Here is a 16,016-nt window from a genome sequence, read left to right as displayed (position 1 = left end):
ACAAGAGAACTGTTCGGTTCTTCAAACATATATTGTATCTAGGATATACTGGGACATATTTAACATATATAGGACTGCTTGCCATCTAGGGGAGGGGTGGAAGGAGAAAGGGGAAAAATTGGAACAGTAGTTAGTATAAGGGATAATATTGTAAAAAATTACCCTGGCATGGGTTCTGTCAATAAAAAGTTATTATAATAAAAAAAATCATGCAAAAAAAAATTTGGATTCTAATAAAGCCCCTATGAACAAGAATTACTTATGTCCTCTTATAATTGTATGTCCTCCTGTGCATAGCACAATACCTTGGCACAGAATAAACACTGAATAAATATGCTCCTTTGCTATGTCAACTCCCAATGGATAAAACATACACCTTTCATATCTCTGCATATTCCCTATACTTTAAATTGATCTCTTCCTCAGAATGTATTCTAGCATTCTCTTTGCTTTGCCCTTATCAACCCTACCTTTTGTTTTCTTCATATGTATACAAATATATACATGTGTGTGCATGTGTGTATATGTCATATACATGTACACACATATACATACACATGTGTGCGTATTGCCACACACACCCTTTAAACTACACTAAGTTTCTTCAAGGCAGAGATTGTATGATTTTTCATTTTTGTATCTGACCTGCTCAGCACAACACCTTGTATATAGCACACACTTAAGAGTTTAATTGAATTTGTAAAATTGACTGTAGGTCTGAGTTTGGATAGGATATGACCAAAAAAGCATGTTGAGGATATAAATATAAATCTACACTGTAGAGTATAGATTTAGAGAAGGAAAATTTAAATTCAGAGAAACCAGTTAGGATGATCTTGCAAAAATTAGGAAAGAAGAGATAAGAATTATAATAAGAGCTGGGATGGTAATGGCAAAGAAACGGAATAAACAAGCAAAAGAGGTTTTTTGGATGTTTGTCTTTAGGAGGACTTGGTAATTTGAAAAAGTACTTTGTATAAGAATGATAAAAAACAAACAAATATAAAAGAATGATATTAATTTATCCTAGGATAAATGCAAAGAAATATGCAAAGGAAAAATAAAACTTGTTTTCCAACTTATCTTCCTGGCACATGTGAAATGTGGAAGATATATTAAAGTGTATCCCATTATTTTGAGACAGCTGTAAAATTTAAATAAATTTTGGGCCACAGTCACCTCAGTTTTGAACTTCAAATTTATCTCTAAAGTAGATTTGCAATATTATGTGAACTTTATATTTAATAAATTGGGGAAATATTAAGAATATCATGGAAACCATAAAATTAGCACTTAGAGAATAAGTAAAGTAAACTGCTAAATACCTACCAATCTGTAGAGTTCCGTGATGCTAATATCCTCAGGGTCCACCATTGCATATTCCTTTCGAGGCACCAAATCTAATCCGAGTTGTCTAGAAAACAAGGTTTAGAAATTTATAAGAGCTATCTCTATGGAACAGGCTAAAAATGTATATTTTCTCATATTGTTTTAAACTCAGCTATATCCTCGGACACACTGACAGCAGTCATTTTTATACATGTGTTACTTTCAAACAGTTTTTCTAACTGATTAATCAGTAGCATGACAATAAAGAAAGTCTTACTAGTATTTATTAGTAAATATAAAAAGTAGACTTTGTTAATGAAGAATCACCATCACTGCAGATGCCACATTTTTGGGCCAAATAAACAGGGAAAGTAAAAAATAATATATGATTTAGAAGAGGATAGAGTGCCAAATAAGAACTTCTTTGGAGAGACTATCAACTCAGTATGTAAAGGGAAAATTGAGGATTAATAGAGGAATAAATTTCATAGACTTCAGTAGCATCAAGCAAAATGAACATGTCAAATGAGGCATCAATAAATGAGTGAAAATTGTGATGGTTTTAATGTCAATGATGGTGAAAATTTCTAGAAATCTTGATATACAAAGCAGTGGACCAAATTTTGTGACAAATGATTTGAAAGATAAAAATATTACCCTATAAGGGGAGAGAAAAAGAAAGAAATTTTGACAGAATTTTTCTATTTAGGGAGGGGTCTTATTCTTTCATTTTTTTTTCTTGATAGTCCTTAGGATGATCTTTCTTAGTAGTGTCTCTTACTAATAATTCTGTAAATCTGTATTTCTCCCTAGTATTAATAGCTGTTTATTGAAGCAGTATCATTCAGAATCTTCTATAATAAGGTTTTTGTATGTATTTTGTATTTATATCTTCAAATCTTTGGAGGGGTCATATCACCATATGGCATGAAAATCAAATGTATAATGGCTGAAAAAATTTTGAGGTTCTTTTGATCTCCTCATAAATGATCTCATTTGAATTATTTATTTTTATCAGTTATATAATTAGCAAATATATGTTACATTGTGTGTGTGCGCACACACACATACAAAAACATTAAAGGGCAGAATGGTCTAGGAGAAAGAACATCAAGTTTGTAGTCAGAAGAGATCTGGTTAAAAATTCTAACACTCACTAAATACCATACTATAGACAAGTCATTCATTTCCTAAGCCTCAGTTTCTTCATCTATAGAATGAAAAAGCCATAACTCTAATATTCAGGTCAAAATATTATCAATATGATAATTTACATAAAGTACTTTGCAAATTTTAATCAATTATATAAATGTTAATTATTATTATAGATTACATTCCTCTTCCTCCTAGAATTGTAGAAGAACATATCCTAATGATCTGGTACATACTGTAATGCACAGCACCATGCATTGCATATAGGACTTTAACAAATATTCAAAGAATGAAATTAATATCCTTTATGCTCTACTTCTATGTGATAAAGACTATGTTTTCCATGCTCATTCCTATTCCCATTGACTTATGTAAAGTGCTTTCCATTTTACAGTATTTCAAAATCTAACTTAAAAGTTTAAAAGCTGGATTGAAGAGTCATATTTAATTTAGGGTAGCTAGGCCTCTATGCTTCTTAATTAAACATTTTCCAGTTAGTTTTATCTTCCTAGAGGAGTTAACTAAATTTGCAATGTAGCCACTTAAAAGAAATATACATAATGAAAAATAACAAAATGTGTGTCATTTTAAACAAGGCATTATGTAATACAGCTTTAAAATGAATTGCCTTTAAAAAAATATAACTATTATTTAGGAAATTTTCCCATTAGGCAGGTTACACAAATAGATTATACTATTCATTTCATGCTTATTCATTTTGTCTGTTACTTATTGCTTTAAAAAGCCCAAAATGCCAAAATGCGTTGAATGATTGCCTACATCAAAAAAGGAATTATTATTCAGTCAAAATGAATATTTATCTTTCCTTCCTAATTATATCCTGCATTGCCTTTTGCCTTTGACTTCGACTTCATTGCCTTTGACTTTCATCAAACTGAAAAAAGGATCAGCCCTCCCCTTGTATCCATTTCTGAAATTGTTTTTAATACGACAACCAGTTGAACTCTCTCTTTAAATTCAATATTCTTTCCACTATATCACATTTCACAATGCCCCTTTCCCACCCTTTATCAATGAGAGTTCTATGTTCAACCCAAGGAAAAATCACCCAACATAAGAATTTGGGAGTCTAGGCCAATGGTATTCAACTCAAATATAGATAGATACCTGCTGATCACATTTTGATTCAAAAACCCATAAATAGTTGGTTTCAGGATTAAATCAATTTAACAACCACTTATTAAGGAATTACTATGTACAGTTCCAGGTACTAGTAATATCAAGGTAAGACAAGACAAAGTTCCGCATTTCAAGTTCCACAACTCCAGATCTTATCATTCTTAAATTCTGGATACAGGATATATAATTTGTATCATAGGGCTGTATCCAGAATTTAAGAATGATAAGATCTGGAATGGGAACAAGAAATTCTTCAAACAAAAAGATATTATTGGAGTTGAACACTGAAGAGAGTAAAGGGTTTTTAATCATAGAAGTGGATAGCAAACACCCAGGGAAAGAACTCTGGAAGATGACTATGAACCACTTCATAGAATTCTAAATCTCCCTATTTTTGTCTGCCTGCATTTTTGATTTCTTTCACAGGCAAATTGTACACTATTTCAAAGCCCAACTCTTTTTATACAGCAAATTACCTATTTGGACATGTAAACATATATTGTATTTAACTTATACTTTAACATATTTAACATGTATTGGTCAACCGGCTACCTGGGGGAAGAGGTAGGGAAAGGAGGGGAAAAAGTTGGAACAAAAGGATTTGCAACTGTCAATGCTGAAAAATTACCTATGCATATATCTTATAAATAAAAAGCTATAACAAAAAAAGAAAAAAAATAGTTTTCTTACATTCAGTTTTATCAATCTCACTTTTAATTTTTAGAATTTTCAATTTGGTATTTAATTAGACATTTTTAATTTATTCTTTTTCAAGTTTTTTTTTTTTATTTCATACCCAATTCATTGATTTGTTTTTTTCTTGATGTAAACATTTAGAGAGATAAATTTTCCTCTGATCAATGCTTTTGCTATATTCCTAATCTATATTTTTGTATGTCTCATTATTATTATTTGCTTTAATAAAATTATTTATTATTTCTAAAAAAAAATGTAGATAGCGAGGGAAAAGAGAAGGAACAAGCATTTTTAAGCCTACTGTGTGCTAGGCTCATGGCAAAGCATTTTATAAATATAATGTTTAATTACTATTAATTACTAATTAAATAGTTAATATTTGTATTGAAATAATTCTAGACAAGGACATTAACTTGCACAAAGCCACAAAAGGAAGGAAGATCAGGAAAAGATGAGAGAACAGTGAATAGTATGGTTTGACTGAAATGTATTTTAAATAATGGGGAAATAAGACACAAAAAGGCACAACAAAAAAGCTGGAGACAGATTATAGAAAATCTTGAATGCTAAGTTAAATGTCAGTAGGCAATGACATACTACTAAAGACTGAGCTAGGGATTAACATGAGACTTACCTATAAAGATAAGTATTTGGTCAATTGTATGGAATAGAGAGAAATTAGAGGCAAGGAGACCATTTGAAAGGTTATTGATGCTCATATTTAGAGTTTTTCTTTTTGATTCTTTGGAGAGTAGGGCAAGAAAGGTAAGGAAAGAAATCATCTATCAACATCAGATAAGCATCAGAATTATCTCAGCTCAGATTTGGCTCTATTACCTCACATTATTATTATTTACCATGCCATAAACCTAAAAGAAAAACATCATAATGCAGATATAATCACTCAAGGGGTTTAGGAAGCTAAACATCAATGTTTTTAAAACTGGAAGGAATATTAGGGAGTTCCCTAGAGGTCCCCATAGAGGCTGGACACTGGCTTAGCTTCAAGTACCAATCCCTTTCCAGCCAGAAGCATACTTTGTGAGATATGTAAGTGATTAGATGTGTTAGTAAAAAGTGCTTTCCTCCCGCTGGGAAGAAAAAAAAAAAAAAAAGGGATGTGTATGGCTTAAACTAAGCCCTTCAAGAAAGGATCTCACCTACAGAATTATCCTAAGTAGACTCTAAACTGCAAAAGAGCTAATCTATATGCAAGACAAATTATGAGGAGCCCCACATATGCTCTTGCCATAAGACTCATTTAAAATTAAGAGAAGTGGAATTTCTCATAGGATTACACTGGTGACCTTCTCAAGACAAGTGCCATGGTGCAGAAGAGGCACTCAGGAAGTGCAAATACCCAGGCCAAAGGGAAGGCTCAGCTGAAGGTGAGAGACAGGAATCAGTGGCAACACTGACCAGAATGATTCCCCCGAGTATTTCCTTTCTAGCAAGGATGTCCGTGCTGTTATTCTACACAATAGAAGGGAAAACAAGGCTGACAGGGGCCAGCACTGCTTCCCTTGATGGAACAGAAACTCTTATCATTTTTGTCTTTATATTCTCAGGGTCTACCTATGTAAGTGCCTGGCACAGAGTGAATGCTTAACAAATCTTTGTTGATTTATTGATTTGGAACAAGGATAACTGAGTTAGCAGCAGCTGGGCTTTTCCTGACCCTATGAGAGACAGTCTGCTCTGAGAGTAAATGAAAGGATCACAGGATCTTATATTTGGTGCTAGAAAGGACCTTGGAAGCCATTCAGCCCACACTCTATTTGTGTATTTGTATATATTTATTGCATAATAAAGAAATTAATTTTTCCAAGGGCACACATAATCAATAAAACAGGAGAAAGCTGCACTTGGCTCCTTCAGCAACTGTAACCATACACTATCTATCCATATCTAATTACTGTTATGCTCAATTATCTGAAATAGCTTCTGCTGTTAGGACTCACTCATTGCCCCAGTCCAGGCGAGCAGTGATATGCCGTTTCACATCTTTCATACGGTCATGGGTGAGATGACCAACTAATACTTGACGTCTTAAGTCCAGGATTTCATTCATTATATGCCACAGTCGATGGAAAAGATCACCTTCATTTCTCTAAAAAAGATCCAAAGAAGGAGAATTCATTAATTAACCCAAAATACAACATTCTTTACAGTAATTAGATTAATGTGTTGTAGTTCACATATGTCCGACTCATCCCAGTTTGGGGTTTTCTTGGCAAAGATATAGGAATGGTTGTTCATTTCCTTCTCTAGCTTATTTTATAGATGAGGAAACTGATGTAAAATTGGCTGACACATACAGCTAATAAGTGTCTAAAATTAGATTTGAAGTTAAGAGGGTAAATCTTCCTAACACCAGGTCCAGTGCTTTAGCCACTGCCAAAACAGATTAAACAACTAGTTTCTAAATTATGGTGTGTACACTCACACGCATAGAACTCATTCCAATTAAGAAATATTTATTTGGCAACTACAGAATGCAGAGCACTATGCAAGGTACAGGGGACAACAAAAAAAGTTTGGACAAAATATGGGCCTCACAATTATGGGATTTACAATTTAGTGACATATATGTGGATAATTATAATATATAGTAATAAGGCAAATAAGTGGTATAGTGGAGAGATTGCTGGCTCTGGAGTTAGGAAGACCCTAGTTCAAATCCAGCCTCAGAAACTTACTAGCTATGCAACCCTAGGCAAGCCATTTAACCCTGTTCACCTTTGTTCCCTCATCTGTAAAATGAGCAGAAGGAAATGACAAACTACTCTAGTATCTTTGCCAAAAAACCCTAAAAGGGGTTACTACAAGTTAACACACAACTGAAATGACTAAACAAGAATATATAATAATACATCACAAGTATCCATTAGAAAATGTAAAACAAAGAATTATGAGTTATATACACAAACCACACACATCTGATATAATTTCTTCTCCCATCACATTTTTTTAACATTTTTCTGTTCAAGAATTTCTGATGGTTTTGTGATGGAGAGAGTCATATGCACACAAAGAGATGACTGTGGGAAATGAGTGTGTATCACAGCATAGCATTTTCACTCTTTTTGTTGTTGTTTGCTTGGATTTTGTTTTCTTTCTCATTTTTTTTTCCTTATTGATCTGATTTTTCTTGTGCACCAAGATAATTGTAGAAATATGCATAGAAGAATTGCACATGTCTTGCTATCGAGGGGAGGAAGTAGTGGAAGGAAGGAAGAAAAATTTGCAACACAAGGTTTGCAAGGGTCAATATTAAAAAAAAAAATTATCCATGCAGATGTACTGAAAATAAAAAACAAAAAACAAAAGAATTTCTGATATCTCTCTATTGTCCACAACTGAGTCTAAATTCCTATGTGCTCGGCTCTGTACATAAGGTCATGCCATGGACTTAGCTCCATTGTCTTATTCAATTTTATTTCTTACTACTTTCCAATACAAACATTTTCTCTGGTCAAAGCAATTTTTTCCTTGCCCCCTACCCAGTCCATGCTCTTCAAATGTTCATGCTGTTAACTACTCTGGAAATTCACTCTTCCCTGCTATGAAGTACTCTATGCCATTCAAAGCCACAACTACTCCTCTCCCCTTCCCTAATCTGCTAATATACTTCTCAAAGGATCCACTTTCTTGAACTCTCGGTGGCTTTTGATGCCTAAAAATCCTATTCTGATACTCTCTGCCCTCTAGGTCTTCACTGCACTGTTCTCTCCTGGTTTTCTTCTGTCTGAATAAGCCTCTAACTCCTTTGATGGAGATTCATCCACGTGCTACCTGTTAACCTGAACTTTCTTCTCTCTATATGTTATTTCACTTGGTGATCTCATCAACTCCCAGGGATTCACTAACATGTCTATGTTCACAGCTCTCTGACCTATTTGTTCAGCTAGCTTTAACGGCTCTCCAAAACTTCAATCCCACATCACAGCTACCTAGTAGATATCTTTTAGTAGCATAAAATCAACACATCCATTACATTTCCTCAAAACTTTCCCTTCTTCCTAATTCTCCTAATACTGCCATGAAAGTCATTATTCTCTCACTTACCAAACCTTAAAACCCAGGTGTCATCCTTAATTCTTAACTCTCTAACTCCATATCCAATAAGTTGTCAAGTTCTAGCATTATATCTGTCTTATATCACCCTTTCTCTCCTCTGACACTGCTACTAAACTGGCGCAGGCTCTCATCACTTCACACCTGGACTGTTACTGTGGGTTAATCCCTTGCTTCATTTCTCCCCATACAGATCCCTTGATTCAGTTATCAAACTGATCCTCCTAAAACACAGGTTTGACCATTTCACCTTCAAGACCAAATATAAAGATCCTTTCTTTGTCTCAATCACAATCCTTTATAACCCGACCACATCCTAAGTGTAGAGTTTTCTTCCCATGTACTCTAAAATCTAGTAATAATGGGTTTCTTTGCTGTTCTCTCACATTACACTCCATCTCCTTGCTGTGGACTTTTTTACTGGCTGGACTCATACAAGGAATTGTCTTCTTCCTCAGTTTTGCCTGCTGGCTCCCCTGGCTTCCTTTAAGTCTCAGTTACTGTTAGTCCTTTGCATTTGAGATTATCCCCACTATCTGCATATATATTGTTTGTTCAAAGCTGATTCTAGACAATAGTGTCTATTTTTTCATTCATTTACCTTTCTATGTATCCCCAGAGTATAGTAAAGTGTCTGACACATATCAGACATTTAACAAATCCTAGTTGACTTAACTTGATTTAGTGACTGTCAACTAAGATACTGGCTCAACTATTTAGAATCTGTCCAACAGACTTTTGTCCTTCAATCCAAATCTTTTCTTTTCTAAATCTTTCACTGACCCTTGCACCCTAGATGAAGTGTTATACCTTGTAGACTTCCTAGATCCCTTATCTGCTCGCCTCTTTGAATCTAGAGAAGTAATACAATTAATAAAAGGCAAACCCTTCTGTTGCTACTATGTCAACCTTAGCTCCTACTTTTATCTCTCCCTAATAACTAATGACTATCACATTCCTGAAGTGTGATAAAATAAGGAAGTATGAGAAATTCTATATATTGATATAAATGTTATATCAAATGTAAACTTAAAAAAAATCCTAAGGCTCTGATCTATAGTGCAGGCACGTATACATAAGCACGCGCACACACACACACATACACACACACCCTTGCTTGCTTACTTGAAGGTGGAGTTCCCAGAAGGGTGACTGCTACATTAGTTTCTAAGGTAGATCTGTGAGCTTCTACATGTGAAGCTTATTAATCCCTACTATATTAATCTTTCAATTAACAACTGGCTAGTAAAATTAATTTGTTCTTGGCAAAGGCATTTACTAATAAGATAGTAAACATGGTTGTTATAAAATAGTATCACAAAAAAAAAATGCTGAGATGCACCATTCCCACAAATTTTATATATATATATAGTATATATATATATATATAGTATCCATGGGTTCAAAGTCAGAGTACAATTGTGAGAGATACATATGCTGGAAAATGTGTAATCCACAGTACTGAAATTCTTTCCCCTTTTGTAGAGGATTCTCTCAGCTAATGGATACAGACTTATTTGCAGAGGGTGCAGCTTTCTCTGCTGACTACTCTCCTCAGCTAGGTGCCCAAAACATGCTTTTTCTTTATTTTATTTTATTATTATTATTATTATTATTATTATTATTATTATTATTTTTGCTGAGGCAATTGGGATTAAGTGACTTGCCCAGGGTCACACAGCTAGCAAGTGTTAAGTGTCTGAGATTGAATTTGAACTGAGGTCCTCCTGACTTTAGGGCTGGTGCTCTATCAACTGGGTCACCTAGCTGCCTCCCCCATGCTATTTCTTTAGTTCATAACATATTAACGTCTCTACCATGAGACTACACGCTACCTGAAATATCTTCCTTCTTCAAGTGACTAATTTTCTGTACCTGTCTATCCCTACTCCCAATTAGATGAATTTTCTCAAAATTGACTAGAGTATCCAAAGACAATGGTCAGTGAAAATTTGGGAAACAGAAAAAAATTTCTCCTTATCTCAATGACAATTCTTTTAGGGGGCCTTGATTTCCCTCCATTTCTAGCTACAACACCAAAACCAAGAATCTTCACCTCCTGAACTGGCCAATTCCCAAAATAACTTGCTATTTTAATGCAAAGACTCAATTTATATGCTAATTCAACCAATCATAACATGTTTCTTGTAATCCAATCAAAAACAAACAAAAGTAGGTGCCTCTTGTTTACAAATTAAAACTTCATCGAGTTTTAATGTTTCACATTTTTATATTTTACATTTATTTTATTCTGAGCCTTCAATGATTACAGCAATTAAAGTATATGGAGAAGGTTAAAGGTTGGTTTATCCTCACTGTCATTCACAGGGAATTATGTCTTTGAAAATTCAGTGTTTTCCCTAAGAGACAAGTTCTGTTTAATTTAGAAATGAACTTCTCAGGCTCAAGCCACATATCTGGGAATTTTTTCTGCATACTACCGAAATATATTTTTCTGAAGGTATTGAGAAGACATTGAGAGAATTCAGAGACACCATTCATTCTTGCTAAAACATTTTTAGAGTAAGAAGCTGTCCTGAAAAAACTATCAACTTTTATGCCATTAATAAGTTTTCAGTTGTTAAGGATGTTTAGTAATAACTGGAATTACGTATTTTAAAATGCAGTTACATATTTTCTAAATCATTAAACAGCAATGGCTGAGGAGTCCTAATGTATTTCATAAGATGTCACCACCAAAGAGAAAAACAAATGGATTTGGAGAAAGATGATAACTGGAAATGAAAAAGCCAAGCCATACATAATTGGCTTTCAGCTGCATCACTTAACCTGAAACTGCTTTTCCAAACTCACCAGTGTTCTCCTAATTGCCATGTCTCCTGGCCTTTTCTCGATTTTTATCCTCCTCAACTTCTTTACAGGCTTTACACACTGTTAAGCACTTTCTTATCCTAGATAAATAAACACTCTTCTCTGGGTTTTTATGACATTGCTCTTTCCATGTTCTCTCTACTGGCATGACCCCTCCTCAGTGTTTTTGTTCATTTTTCATGGAAATCATTCCCTCTAAACATAAGTATTCCTTGAAGTGCTAGCCTTAGCCCTGTTCTTTTCTCCCTGCATGTTATCTTACTTGGAAACATCATCAGTTCAATCATCATCTCCTTGGGAATGATTCACAAATTCCCTAACTTTTCTCCTCAACTCATCATCTTTAATTACATATCCTAAGGTATCTCAAACTCAGCATGTTTAAAATAGAGCTCATTATCTTCCATCCAAAACTCTTCCATCTTTTAAGATTCCCTGTTACTAGGGAGTGCACAAAGTTACCCAAACTCATAATCTTAATGTACTTGATTCCTCATTTGCTCTCATTCCACATATGTCATCTATTATCAAGTTCTATTGTTTCTGTACTCCCCTTTCTCTTCTCTGATACAGCCATTCTAATTTGGGCTCTCACAAACTCAGGAAGGGATAATTGTGATTAACTCTTGATTGGTCTGTCTTTCTTCTCCAATCCATCTTCTAAGTCTCAAAGTGATTTTCCTAAAGTGCATGTCCAACCATATTGTCATCAACTCTACCCAAATAAACTCTCATTATGCACGTTTCTAACCATAGGGATAACATCAAGAAAATGTCAAATGATTAGAGAGCTCCTCAGTCATAATTTCAAAAGACAGTATTTCCTCAAAAGCCATTCTCCAAAACACTCACACAGTTAACAGAGAAACACCATTCCAATTACATACTTTTCCTGTTGCACAGTATGTGGTTATAGTGAATTTTTAAAAATTATTATTATTCTGTCCTGAAATTTTGATATTTTGATGAAAAATTCATTGAATTTTTTTTATGAAACAATTTTATTCAGGTAAAGCAAATGTAGTTCCCTATTAACTCTTAATATTAACCATTAACCCTATTAAGAGAATCCAATATAAGATCTGGAATTTTAAACTCTTCAAGACTTTACCTTTTTTTCCTATCTTTGCAACTTTTTTACATTTTACACTTTTCATGAACTTTAACATCTGCCTCTTGATATTCCCCCCATAGGACATTCTACCTTTCAAATCCATTTTTTTCAATCCTCATTTCTGGAATGTTATCTTTATCTTCCTTTGAATTTTTCCTCTGGTTGCCTGAATTTCTTTCAAGACTCAGCTTGAAACCTCACCTTCTGTAAGAGCCTTTTCTCAGTATACTTCATGGTTAGTGAAATCATGTAATATCTGCTTTGTAAAAATCTTGTTTTTGTCTCCCTCATTAGAATGTGAATTTCGTGAGGTAAAGAATGATATATATAGGCTGTCCTTTTATGCCCAATTCTTTAAATAGTCTCAAAAATTCAGGGTACAACACAGATCCTTAGCCTGACTATAAAAATCATATTTGTGCTAAGAGTGTATTTCAGTATTAGTTTTTTTGTTTTGTTTTTTTTTTAACATGTAGACGATAATAGACATGTATGCTGGTTGAAAGATTGCAAAGTGCCTTAATCTCAAACTACTGCGTTAGGGAAATACAGTAAGTACACAAAGCTTCTGGCTTTCCCAGACATTGTCAACATGGTCTCACTTGTGAACTCTCTCCCCACACAACTAACATATTTTTTAAAAGCATGTGAAAAAGTTATCTTCCCTCATGAGAATGTGAGCTCCTTAAGAATATGAATTGTCTTTCTATTTGATTGTATTTGTATCCCCAGGGGTTTAGCACAGTACCAGGTATATAAGGTTTGTAAATGCTTGTTGCCTCCCTGCCTAACTAATATACTCAACATCATCATCAATATCATAAATTAATATAGTGTTTTAAACTTAAACAAAACACTACCCTCAAAATGACCTCATCTGGTAGGTATTACACAATTATTCTCATCTCCTGAGAAAAAAGAAATTGAGGTTCAAAGAGAAGTGAGAAAGATTTTTGCAGGATAAACACTGAAAAGTGATAGTCATTTATTTGTATTCTGAAGCCAATAAAAGTAAGCACCTGTGTGGATATGGATATGTGTATATATATATATATAGATATATATATAGTGTGTGTGTGTATATAATCACCAATAGATATATGTATATCCATGTTCACACACATATGTGTATATACACAGATATTCCTCAAAAAATTGACATTCTATTGCAGAGATAAAGCATTTAGTGGAGAATTTATATGTATGTAAATGGATGTGTATGTGCATGAAAAAGAAGCAAAAAAAAGAATTTTTTTCCTCTTTGAGAAAAAGATACAAAACACAAAACTCACAATTTTGATAACTGAAAATTACCAAATGTTTTACAATGCTTTATGATATAAAATGTTATTTTTCTTGGGTTTTTCATTAGTTACTACATGAATACATTAAACACTGAGGATTTTGGGTGGGATTTTACAAATCTTGCATTTTATTTCTTTAGTTCTTTGCTGTATTAGCAGAGTAGCTTTGTTCACTCAAACTGCAGTAGACTGATGATTGTCCAGGTGCATATATTAAATACTAAAGATACTGTGACTTTCATCTACCTTTCAAAAGATTCTTTTCCCTTTATTAAAAAGTACTCATGTATCACTGTTTGTTTGTTTGTTTGTTTTCCTGAGACAATTGGGGTTAAGTGACTTGCCCAGGGTCACACAGCTAGGGAGTGTTGAGTGTCTGAGACCAGATTTAAACTCAGGTCCTCCTGAATTAAGGGCTGGTGTTCTATCTACTGCACCATCTAGCTACCCTCATAGCATTATTTTAATAAATATTATAATACCAACCTATAAAAAGAAACATATAAATTTATGTAAACATAGATGACTTATACAATTCTGCCTCACTTAAATCTAATTTATTCCTGAATCAAAAAAAGACAATTGCTACATAATATTATACACACATATATATGTTGATGACTATCTACCCATGGGTATTCACATGTAAAATATATTTCTACATATATTCATCAACATATATATGTGTGTATAGTTTAAATTTTTAATATTTATAATTTTTTAAAAATTTACATGTGCTGAAAGCAACTGGGTGGCACCATAGAAAAATCATCAGCCCCAAAGTCAAGGAATCCCAAATTCAAATCTAGCTACATGACTCTGAGCAAGTCATTTAAGCCCAATTACCCCCATGCCTCCCCCCAAAATTTATATAGCTATATAAATATATATAGAAATACACATATATTATATTGCATATAAACATATCCATTCATCAGTAGGACTGTATTTCTACAGTAGAATAAAAACTCTCTAAGGTCAATGAGTCATTTTTATTTTTGTATCCTCAATACCTAAAGAGTAGCTAATCCACAATGACATTTTAAGGACAATGACAGATTGGAGCAAAGCTTGAGAACAATGACCAACATGGCAAAGTATCATTATCCAAGGATCACTTGAAGGAACTGGGGATATTTAGCCTTTTCAAGGGCTAACATGACTACTCTTCTGAAGTGTCTAAAGTGCAGTCCAATGGAAGAGAAATTAAACTAGCTTGGCTTGACACCAGAACTTAGAACTGATAACAGCAAAAGCAAACCGCAATTAAGTGATACTTTAAAGTTTAAAAAGCACTTGTCTCATGACAGTCCTGATAATTTAGTAAGGAAATTCTCATCTTCATTTTATGATTGAAGGTATTAAAATACAAAGAGGTTAAAATATTTGTTCAGGTCACTAAACTGTTATATTTTAAAGCCATGAATTACATTCAGGTCTGAATCTAAAACTATTATAAACCAGGATAATAATATTATTATTAAAAATAACAACAATTAACACTTATATAGCACTTTAGGATTTTCAAAGCAATCTTCAAAAATCTCACTATAATCTCACAACAATCCTGGGAAGAATATGCTATTATTATCTCAATATTACAAATCAGGAAACAATGCAAAATTAAATTTGTTCAAAATCGCACAGCTAGGAATTATCTAAGACTGGTTTTGAACTCAAGCCTTCCTGAATCAAGGCTAGACCTTTATCCACTATGCCATGTAGCTATCTCATATACCATGTTGCCTTTCAAGTATAAAAGCACATTATTTAAGTCTTTAGGAAACTATACATGATAGCTCTATGTATATGATACATAGTAGCAGCTCTATGATAGCTTTATGAGGTAGATATTGTTGAATATTATTATACTTATTATATTTCTAAGATGAAGAAACTGAGGCTTCAAATGATTTGCCCAAGACTATACTGCTCGCAAACACACTATTAGTTGAAAGATGAACTCTTCTATTAATTCAGTCAAGACCTTTTCACTATATATGTCACTTCTAATGTCAACTAATCAGCACAAAGTGATTTTACCTTAATCACGTTTCCCTTAACTGAATACACTCTATACTTACTCTCCTGACAATTTTCCCCATCGTGTTATTCTTTCTACCTCAAAAACCTAACCCTATCTTCTCCCCAACTTCTCCCCAACTCCTTTTTAAATCTTTAGCATCTTTTTTAGATTTTTACTGAATCCCTTTTTTTTTCCCTCTCAGTCATCTTCACATTTTTAATCTCTTCATTGAACGAATTGTAATACTTTGGACCTATCTTATTACACATTCCTTAAAGGCAATTCCTTGTCTTCTATCTACTTGTGTACACATCTTTTTCCCTTACTGTAAACCTTGTGCAGTCAG

The 16,016-nt window shown here is 33.5% G+C and overlaps 1 protein-coding gene across 7 annotated transcripts in view; it reads right to left on the bottom strand.

The window, feature by feature from the left end:
* DOCK4 (dedicator of cytokinesis 4) overlaps positions 1–16,016 on the bottom strand; it is a 506,986-nt gene that overhangs the window by 276,703 nt on the left and 214,267 nt on the right. For all 7 annotated transcript variants that reach the window (XM_052001087.1, XM_052001089.1, XM_052001090.1 and 4 more), the window contains exons 6-7: positions 6,279–6,427; positions 1,330–1,414 (exon numbers count right to left, since the gene is read on the bottom strand). In XM_052001087.1, coding sequence (XP_051857047.1) covers positions 1,330–1,414; positions 6,279–6,427 — 234 coding nt within the window. The remainder of the gene's footprint in view (positions 1–1,329; positions 1,415–6,278; positions 6,428–16,016) is intronic.

Source organism: Antechinus flavipes, chromosome 5 (genome assembly GCF_016432865.1).
Source record: "Antechinus flavipes isolate AdamAnt ecotype Samford, QLD, Australia chromosome 5, AdamAnt_v2, whole genome shotgun sequence".
Lineage (NCBI taxonomy): Eukaryota > Metazoa > Chordata > Mammalia > Dasyuromorphia > Dasyuridae > Antechinus > Antechinus flavipes.
Note: the sequence above shows the minus strand (reverse complement) of the source record. Positions and strands in the feature narration are given on the sequence as shown.